Source organism: Leptonychotes weddellii, chromosome 4, assembly GCF_054177405.1.
Source record: "Leptonychotes weddellii isolate Sample4059 chromosome 4, ASM5417740v2, whole genome shotgun sequence".
Lineage (NCBI taxonomy): Eukaryota > Metazoa > Chordata > Mammalia > Carnivora > Phocidae > Leptonychotes > Leptonychotes weddellii.
Genome location: NC_138372.1, coordinates 164316872 through 164327160, shown reverse-complemented (window position 1 = coordinate 164327160; position 10289 = coordinate 164316872). Strand labels below are relative to the sequence as shown.

Here is a 10289-nt window from a genome sequence, read left to right as displayed (position 1 = left end):
AACTCAAAGAAAGTTAAAAAAAAATTAACTTTGAAAGACTAAAGAATCATGGTAAAAAAGCCATGAATTCTGTTTGCAGTATTCCCCTAGCGCTGGAGTTCTGCCGTTCTCATTGATCGGTAAACTTGGTCTTGGCTGGCTGTTCTTGCTGATCTTCTCGGGGAGGGGCCTGTTGCCGTGGTTCCCAAATGTCTTTGCCAGAGGCGGAATTGCCCTGCACTTCCCGGTCAGGGCTAAGTAATCTGCTCGGGCTTGCTCTTGGGAGCTTTTGTTCCCAGCAAGCTTTTCGTACAGCTTTGGAGGCGGAGAGTGAAAATGGCGGCCTCCCAATCTCCGCCCTGGAGGAGCCAAGAACTCGGGGCCCTGCTCCTCATTGAGCCCCCAAAGAGAAGCAGTCAATCACTCCCGTCTCCCTGGTCTCTGGCCGCACTCTGTGCTCACCCAGCCTGTGACCGAGCATTTTTGTCTCTGGCACCCAATCCCGTGTGGAGTCTCCAAACCCAGCAGATCCCTGCGGTGCGCTCCCGCGCCGCTCCTCCCGGGGAAGAAGGTGAGTCTCCCAGGATCTGCTGCTTGTTGGGTCCTGCTGGAGGAGCAGTGGCCCGACTATGCTGTGGATCATGGTTTATGGCAACCTCGAGCTGAGAGCCCGCTCCTCAGCTCCGTCTCTGCAGCCAGCTTCCCCGCTCCGATCCCTGGGAGCTCTGCCGCACTCAGGCACCCCCGGTCTTTCTGTGACCCCAAGGGTCCTGAGACCCCACTGTCCCACGAGGGTTCCACCCTCCGCTTAGCCATTGGAGAGACGTCCCTCAGCGGAGCAGACTTCTAAAAGTTCCGATTTTGTGCTCCGCGGCTCTATTGCTTGCCAGAAGCCGCCGACGGAGCCCCCCTCCCCCGCTGTTTATCCTCCTGAATATCGCCTCGGATTCCCTTCTCTGCACGTCTTTCTTTCCAGAAAGTGTTTGCTTTTCTGTTCAGAGAGTTGTTGCTATTTTTTTCTTCGATCTCCTGTTGAGTTTGTAGGTGTTCAGAATGGTTTGATCCCTACCCAGCTGAATTCCTGAGGCCAGACGAAATCCAGGTCTCCTACTCCTCCATTCTGCTCCGCCCCTTCGATTTAAATATTTTTAATTTAAAGACAAGGCAACCTGTGTTGATCAAATCTAGTTGTATGGATAGTTCCATAAATACAGATTGTGCAGTTACAGTGGATACAGCCTAATGGTGTCTGATTAACAGCACTTAGTGATGATCAGTGTTTCTGAGGATCTTTGACAACCTGGACATATGTCCAGAGGGAGCAGCTGTGGAGGAGAGGAAGCCTCACCTACTTGTCTGGCTCATCTGCCAATTCCTGTCCCTGCTGCTTGCCTCAGTACTTTGGTTACCATCATTCACTGATTCCAGAAGTGAGGCAGGGCTGTTCCAGGCACTGGAAGCCCCATACAGGGGGCCTTCTCAGTGCGTGCGGTCACACTGGGGAGCGGAGTGGTGGGTGTGCTGTTTGCAGGCATTATAGAGGACGAGGAGCAATGTGCAGGCTCTAGAGGCTCAGTTTGGTTCGGGTCCAGTCCTGGCTTCACCACTTACTCATTGTATAACCTGGGGCAGAGACTCTGTTTTGTCTTCCTTACAATGGGTGTACCAGTAGGGTTTGGAGTACCACCTACTCAGTATTAGCTGTTACGACCATCTCATACTCATTACCATATTGAAAGAGAAAGGATCCATGAGGCAGACCATGCTTTTATTCTCCATCACATACACAAAATCTGACACAGTGCCTGAAACACACTGGCAGGTGTTCTTAGATGACAGTCATTGATAAGTGGTTTGTGAGGTTAATGGATGGCGGTTGAACAGCAGTCTTCTTTTCTCCGTGTGAGTGCTGAACTAGCTGTGGTGAAGGAGGAGGGCGATGGGGACTGGAACATCAGCTCAGTTACTGATGGAGTTGCGGGGGACATAGCGTGATGCACATCAACACACAGGTTCCTGTTCCTGGGCACCTGACCGCCTCCACTCCCCTCCCCCCCCAAAGTCCTTGATTGCTGCTGGCCAGGCGCACGCAGGCCCTTCTAGCCGAGCACTTGCCCCCCCCCGCCCCCTGGCAGACCCTTTGTCACCAGAAGGGCAGGCACGGAGCTTGGCTCACGACGGCCAGGTGCCCAGTCAGATAGGCCAGTTCACTTGCCCTGGATGGGACTTTCACTGATGAGTGGGAGCAAAGGGCAGAGGGCTCCCCCCGACAGCTGGTTGAACGGGTGGGCAAGCGTGCATTGTTGCAGCTGTGGAACAGACCCAAGCAGATCGTATCTGGTCTGACGGAGCCGTCAGAGCTCATTCCGTGATGACTGGTCACATAGCCGGAATACATCCAGGTCAGCTTTGGGGCACAGCTGGTCGTTGTGTACGTTATGAATGACGCATCCCTCTTCCCTCTCTCTCCTCTTGCCTCCCTCATCTTGTTCTGCAAGCCTCAACTCAGACATCTCCTCTTCAGCGTTGCCCAACTGCCCAGTGCAGGTTAGATGTCTCTTTCTCTTTGTCCCTGCACGTGTTCCTGTCCACACTGGCCACCCTGGCGTGCAACCAGGTGCTGACCTGTCTGCTGTCCCCCACACTGGGAGCCCCTGAAGAACAGGGACCCATACTCGGCCCCGCGGTCCTGCGCAGGGCCCTTTAGTTGACTGTGAGCCTTTGGTGTTGGGTTCCTAAGAAGGAATCCAAGGTCCTTAGGGGGGTGCAGCGTCTCCCACGGTAACGGTGCTGTTGTCTGTTTCTAGGCTAGGGCCCACCCAGCTCAAGATCTTCACTTGTGAGTACTGCAACAAAGTCTTCAAGTTCAAGCACTCGCTGCAGGCCCACCTGAGGATCCACACCAACGAGAAGCCCTACAAATGCCCCCAATGCAGCTACGCCAGCGCCATCAAGGCCAACCTCAACGTGCACCTGCGCAAGCACACTGGCGAGAAGTTCGCCTGTGACTACTGCTCTTTCACCTGCCTGAGCAAGGGCCACCTCAAGGTGCACATCGAGCGCGTGCACAAGAAGATCAAGCAGCACTGCCGCTTCTGCAAGAAGAAGTACTCGGACGTCAAGAACCTCATCAAGCACATCCGAGACGCGCATGACCCCCAGGACAAGAAGGTCAAGGAGGCCCTGGAGGAGCTCTGCCTCATGACCAGGGAGGGCAAGCGGCAGCTGCTTTACGATTGCCACATCTGCGAGCGCAAGTTCAAGAATGAGCTGGACCGTGACCGCCACATGCTGGTGCATGGGGACAAGTGGCCCTTTGCCTGCGAGCTCTGTGGCCACGGGGCCACCAAGTACCAGGCGCTGGAGCTGCACGTCAGGAAGCACCCCTTTGTGTACGTCTGTGCCATATGCCTCAAGAAGTTTGTCAGCTCCATCCGGCTGCGTGCCCACATCCGCGAGGCGCATGGGGCTGCACAGGAGACCGGGGTCTTCACCAGCTCCATCAACCAGAGCTTCTGCCTCCTGGAGCCTGGCGGGGACATCCAGCAGGAAGCCTTGGGGGGCCAGCTGCAGCTGGCAGAAGAAGAGTTTGTGTTCCAGGGGGTGAATGCGCCCAAGGAGGCGGCCTGCTCCGGAGATGCTCAGCCTGAGGAGGGACGGAAGGAGCCGGAAGCCTCTGTGGAAGAGCCTGCCTCTCCTGTGCACTTAGCCACTCCCCAGGCCGAAAGCGCTTCCCTGCCACCCTATGAGCTGGAAGCTGCTGTGGACTCCGCGGAACTTCATTCGCACTCGGTGGTTTCCGATCGGTTTTTGTTGAAGAATGATACCTCCTCTGCCGAGGCTCACGCTGCTCCCAAGGAGACCTTGGATGCCCCGCACAGAGCCTCCTCCCAGACTCAGGGCCAAGAAGTCACACCACTGCTGTCTGAGGCCAGAAGCGCAGAAGCAAACCAGGACATGCGGGGTGCTGAGAGCCCCCCGGGGGTGGGGCAGGAAGTGGCCGCCCCCCCACCCGAGGGACCAGACCCTAGTAAGTGTCTCAGGTCAAACCCAGGTGAGGCCTCAGACCCTGCTCTGGTAGCGGGTGCAGGGTACCTGGCCCTGCCCCAGCCTGACTCTTGCACGCCTGTCTCTGAGCACCGGGCAGGCATCAGCGCGTTCATGAAGATCCTGGATGGTTTACAGAAGAGACGGATGAACACTGGTTTGTGTGAGAGGATCCGGAAGGTGTACGGGGACCTGGAGTGTGAATACTGTGGTAAGGAGAGGCAGAGCTGGGCAAGCAGCCGGTTGAGCTCCGTTCCTGGCAGCCCCGCCTGCCCCCAGCTTGCTTTGGGTCCCCTCGTGTTTGATTCAAGCTCATGTCTCTTTGCAAAGAACCGCTTCTAAATGAGCTACCCTTCTTCATCTGTAGATAGCAGCAGGTGCTGCCATTTAGCACGTGGAGTCTTTGTGGAGGCAGCCAGGGGGACTGGACAGTTAGCCTCACCGGCGTGGTCCGGCGTGTGCAGCGGTTTACCCCACGCCCTCTGCCAGAATGGGAACGAAGGGGAATTGTTCTCCTGGCACACGACAGGTGTAAAGTGTAGCTGAAGTTGTGGCCTTGTCAGCGCAGCTCTCTGTAGGGAGCCCCGAATAGAGCCCTTCTGGCTCACAGTGCAGGCCTGGTCTCTGAGTCTCCCGGAGAGCTGGAGGCCCTGGCCGTAGGAGGCCTGGCTCTGGCCTGGGTGTCAGTAGCGTGTAGAGACTCTGGCTTACGCACGCGCACAGCCCTCTTCGGCGCTGTCCTTGGTCCTCAGCAAGCACTGTTTCCGTCCTCCCAGCTCTGACGTCACGCAGACGTAGCAGCACCTTAAGGTCTACAACCTCCCGCCTGAGTAGTAATTTGCAGACAGAAGTGAGGAAGGTGTAAAGGGTGACCTGGACAGGCTGGAGAGGGAGCTAAATAGAATAGTAAAAAAAAATCATAACGGGAAAATCAAATTCAGTATAAAAGAAATTTCCCCGTTCTCACGTGACGATGTCTTTTTAGGCAAACTTTTTTGGTACCAGGTGCACTTTGACATGCACGTGCGCACCCACACGCGGGAACACCTGTATCATTGCTCCCAGTGCCATTATTCCTCCATCACCAAAAACTGCCTTAAGCGCCATGTCGTTCAGAAACACAGTAACATCTTGCTGAAGTGCCCCACCGACGGCTGTGACTACAACACTCCAGATAAATACAAGCTGCAGGCGCATCTGAAAGTTCACACGGAGCTGGTAAGTAGCAAGCCCGCGGCTGCGCCATCCACCCCGGGTGCTCCCCGCTTTCTAGCCTTGGTGCGTGTGGCGCCATCCTGCTTCCTGGGGCCCAGCACGCAAGCAGGCTCCTCGCTTCCCAGAATGCTTCACCCCAGGATTCCTTTAGCAGGGAGAGTCTCAGATGTCGCAGGGTGATTCGGTTGAACAAATTTCCTCTCTCTGCAGATTTTTCAGCATTAGAGAAAAACTACCGAAGATCTGCAGAGTAGAAATAAAGCAAGGATTTGTTAAACTACATTATAAAGAGTTATTAATAACAGAGGTACTAGTAATAAGAGCTCAGTTCGATAGTGCCTGGGAAGCAGTAGGCAGTGTTGGGTTCACGGGGAGAACGCGCGAAACAGTGATGACCGCTGCCGTCCTCTTGTGGGGTTGGTTGTCAACTCTTTGCGAGAGATTGTGAACCATTTTTATTTAAAAAAAAAAAAAAAAGATAATTTAATCCAAGGGGCTGTTAATATTCATAACGGTAAAACTTGTTTAACTCTTTGGTGGAATATGATGTAACATAATGAATGACTGTTTATTTTTGCAAATTCTCACGTCACTCAAGGGGCTGACACCTGAGCGTGATTTGAGCCTTCTGCAGGTTATAAAGGAGGTCCCCCCCCACTGGCCCCAGGTGTGGTTCTGCTTTAATGGCATTCCTTTTTATACCACAGACAGCGCAGAAGGAGGCTTCGGAAACTTGGTGTGCTTCCACTGTGTGCTTCCACTGTGTTCTGGCGTGGAAATCATTCACGCTGTGGCGCTTTGTCACTCCGGGTGAAGTCGGGGTGTTGTAGGAGCAGTGGGGTGGGTCAGGGCCCGTGCTTTGGGGTTGGATGCCTGCCGATACTGTCTCCAGCACTCATACGGACTGTGGCTATTGGGGCAAATCACTTGTCCTTTCTGAGACTTGGCAGCCTTCTGTATGTAGTATATATTAAAAAGTATATATTCATATTCTACACATACGTGTATATCTACATATATATGCACGTATATATTTACATATATGTGTATTATACACACATGTACACACATTTGCATACACACGTTTGATATATGCTTGCAGACACAGTGTATGTTTATTTCTGCATATAGCTCTCCCGGGTTCCTGGGAGGATAAGGTGGAATGTTCTGGCAAGAACCTAGCTCAGTGATTGTGTTGTCAACCCTGTGCCCGCTACTGCCTGTCACCTGGGACCTCTTAGTGCCTGTTTCTCTCTCTTTCTGAGTAGGACACGGAGGCAGGCTCTTCCTATTTCCTTACAGAATTGCTGTTAGATTGGTCGTGTGTCCAGTACTGTCTCAGGGCGGGGGACACTGGGGTGGCAGAAATCATTATGATAACTTTGCTAGAAACGCATATGAAGTCAAGTGGGAGGGCGGCCAACATGGGGACAGGGTGCTGGGGGCAGCCTTGGGGTGTAGCAGTTAAGACCAGGAACCAGACTGTGGGTTTTAGCTCTGGCTTCCCCAGTTGGCATGCATCTGACTTCAAGATGAGTCATGTAATTGCCCTGTGCCTCAGGTTACCAATCCTCGGGAGGGTGAGGTGAGAGAATATACGTAAATGTCTCAGAAGGAAGCCTGAAATCGAGTAAGCACCATATGTCACTATTAGAATTGCTAGTATTTATTCTACTTATCATTTGGGGACTTGTTGCTCTGCATCGAGAGACTTTGAAACAGAGGCTGAAGGCTGACACAGAAGAGGAAGTTGTAAGAGCCCTTCAGTGTGTGGGACTGTTTTTCCCTTGTCTGTCAGCGTGTGTCAGAGGGACTCAGGTCCAGCCCAGGCATTTTCTTGCCTCTGGATGCTAGTGCTCAGCCTCCTGGCCACATCCCTGGTCCTCATGGTCAGCAGGGCCTGTCGGGGACACGTCCTAAGATCTTAAGCCCCGATTTCATATGGTTTCATTTATCTTGATAAACCAGCATTTATTTATTTATTTATTTATTTATTTTATTTTTTTAAAGGTTTTATTTATTTATTTGACAGAGAGAGACACAGCAAGAGAGGGAACACAAGCAGGGGGAGTGGGAGAGGGAGAAGCAGGCTTCCCACCGAGCAGGGAGCCCAATGCGGGGCTCGATCCCAGGACCCTGGGACCATGACTTGAGCCGAAGGCAGATGCTTAATGACTGAGCCACCCAGGCGCCCCTTGATAAACCGGCATTTCAAGAAGCTTCTCTTTTCAACTTTCTGTGGTTGTGAATCTTCCTTCAGAGAAGCTGTGTCTGCAGTGTTGACACTTGAGAAGGCGTGTAGGGGAAAGGGGAGTGACGGTGTCGGTTCTCATCCTGTGGTCCGGGCCCCCCTTTCATAATTCTCGTGCCACCTCCAGGAGGTGGGAGTGTTTCCTCCGCAGGGCAGATCAGGAGCCTTCTGCACAGTCATTTGGTAGCTCACCCCCGGTCACACTTTGGTCAGGGCAGACGGTCGTGAATGTCAGCCACGCCCCTCTGGCAGGTCTCTTGGACACTTGCACACCGTTGGAAGGAACGTGCTGGAGGTCGATTTTGTCCCATGAGAGCAGGGGCTGCGTGGATACTTTCTGTGCTGTATCTCGTGCTATGATAACGGAACGTCCCTGAGAGTTCCGCGAGAGAAGAGCGGGAATAAGGGAGCATGACTCTGTTGATTTTGTAAACACAGGGCGTTATCCTGATTCTCATCAACACTCACATTTTCTTAGAAGTTGTTAAAGTGTGATTCTCCTCCCTGATGTTTGCAGTTCTTCCATTTGAGGCACTTTTAAAGGTGAATGTGCTCCTGGTGCCCTGAAGCTCGCTGACGCAGGCTAGAGGCGCCATCCTCTGCGAGCCAGACATTGGGATTTCAGACATGAGTACGACCCCCGTCTGCCTTCAAGATGCTCTGTTTCGGGGAGCGGGGGGCACTAAATAAGAGGACAGCATAGCAATGAGGGACGCTAAGTGAGGCCAACACAAAGTGCCCTTCCCCTCCCACACTACCCCGGAGAGGTCAAGGTAAAGGTAAAGGAGGGCTGCCTGGAGGAGGGGTTCTGAGCTTGATGAGTAGGATTTGGCCAAGGGAGTGGCAAGGGGGGAGCTCCCAGCAGAGTAGGCAGCACACACCGAGGGGAAGCCTTTTGTGTTTATACCAGGATATTGAAAACGTTTCCATGAAGCAAGCAGACTCATTTGCCAACGTAGTTAGATGGCATCATTTATGAAAACAGGTTCTAGTATTTGGAGTTTAGAGAACATTTGTCTTTTGAGCCTGTAAATTATTTCTGGAATGAAGCTGAAGTTACCAGGGAAATGTTGACCTGGTGGGGAGATCTTCTGCTAGCTAGCATTGCTTACTTTCCCCTTCCCCAAGCCCTAGGCAGCTGCTAATCTGCTTTCTAGTTCCATGGATTGGCCTGGCTGGAGATTTTGTATAAAGGGGATCATGCAATTTATAAATAATGGCAGAGTGAGTATATTACCCTGCTTTCTTAGGGTTGTGGTGAGGGTAACACGAATGAGCTTCATGATGTAAAGGTGCTGAACAGAGCACTCTGGTCAGGGAAGGGTCTACCTGGCTTGGGAGACTGGTGCTGTTGTGACCTCACATCAGCCTGGGGCTTGGTTGTGCCCCGGAGAGATGGGCCAGGTGTGTTAAAAGTCTGGCTGGACTTTGGCATTTGATCCAACTGATTCCCATGCAGTGCAAAATTAAGGAAATTTTAAATTGAACCCCTGCGCCACCCCAAATGGGCCTCCATCCAGGTCCATTCTAGTTGCAATAGGACCCTGGGATAATTTGGCTGAGTTTCCTATTTCTGTGACTCTTAACCATGTCTTTGCTAATGATGCACTCAATGATCAGAAGGCGTGAGTACATTTAGTATGGTCTCTCCCACCACATCCTCTCTTTCCTGAAGAACTAGGTGGTGTGACGTATAGTCAGGGCTATATTAGCATCAAGGAAATGTGGAGAGCCAGCCAAGGGTGGTAGTTAATGATGTTGCCGGAGCAAGCCCCCTTTTTACAGCACTGTGCAGAGTTTGTGCAGGGGAGACTCAAAGGATGTCTCTAATGCCAGGGGCTTTGGGCTCTGGTGGGCTGTAGCTCAGACCCCATGTCCACCTCCGTGATCTTGGACCTTTGCTGAGCCTCCGCTTTCTCATTTGTAACATGAAAATTAGGTACCACCTCTGGCCTGTCAAGGTCATGGCATGTAAATTAGAAAATGTGTGGAACACCCAGATCAGTTTTTGCGGTCCACAGGTCCTGGGCCATGAAACAGTTTAGTTGTGACAGTTTAGTGGGTCACAACTAGTAAGTATCTCTTAAAAAATGAAATGCCATAGAATAGCATTAGGCATCTCTACCCGAGGTTAAGTGTTGTTTTCTGAGACCTTTGTTTCCATGTTTCAAGATTTACTTGTTTTAGAGAGAGAGAGAGAGCATGGGCGCGGGCTTGGTGGGGGGAGAGGCAGAGGCAGAGGGGGGAGAGAGAGAATCTCAAGCAAACTCCACACTCTGCACAGAGCCCAATACGGGGCTCGATCTCATGACCCTGAGATCATGACCCGAGCCGAAACCAAGAGTCAGATGCTTAACTGACTGAGCCACCCAGGTGCCCCCGTTTTCCATGTTTCAATATGTTTATATATCAGTGTGTGTGCTTGTGTGTTCCAGATGGCAATGTTAAATGGGTGACCTCCTGTGGGTCCCTCTAAATAAGTTTATGTTACTGACCCAGCTGATGTAATTCATGACTTCCTGAATCAGAATCGCATGGGGGTGAGAGGTTGCTGGGCTCATGCCTCCACTGTAATTTGACGGGGACCTGGGAATCTGCCCCTTAGGTCCCTCCTGATAGATATATTTGAAATGGTAGGAAATGGAGCATATGGTGGATGCTCACGGTATGTCAGTCTTTTCACTTCATCTCCAGCTTGCGCTCCTTCTAAGAAGACCATCTGATCTGAGGGCACGTGTAGCAGTCACACGCCCGCCCTGGGGACAGGGCACGTTTTGGTGTCACCTGCTAACTCGAC

General features: G+C 52.3%; 1 protein-coding gene across 1 annotated transcript in view; it reads left to right on the top strand.

The window, feature by feature from the left end:
- The window catches only part of ZFAT (zinc finger and AT-hook domain containing), a 180864-nt gene that overhangs the window by 55935 nt on the left and 114640 nt on the right, over positions 1–10289 (top strand). Inside the window, exons 6-8 of the mRNA XM_081817145.1 lie at positions 2426–2526; positions 2787–4237; positions 5012–5244. Of these exons, the coding sequence (XP_081673271.1) occupies positions 2426–2526; positions 2787–4237; positions 5012–5244 (1785 nt within the window). The remainder of the gene's footprint in view (positions 1–2425; positions 2527–2786; positions 4238–5011; positions 5245–10289) is intronic.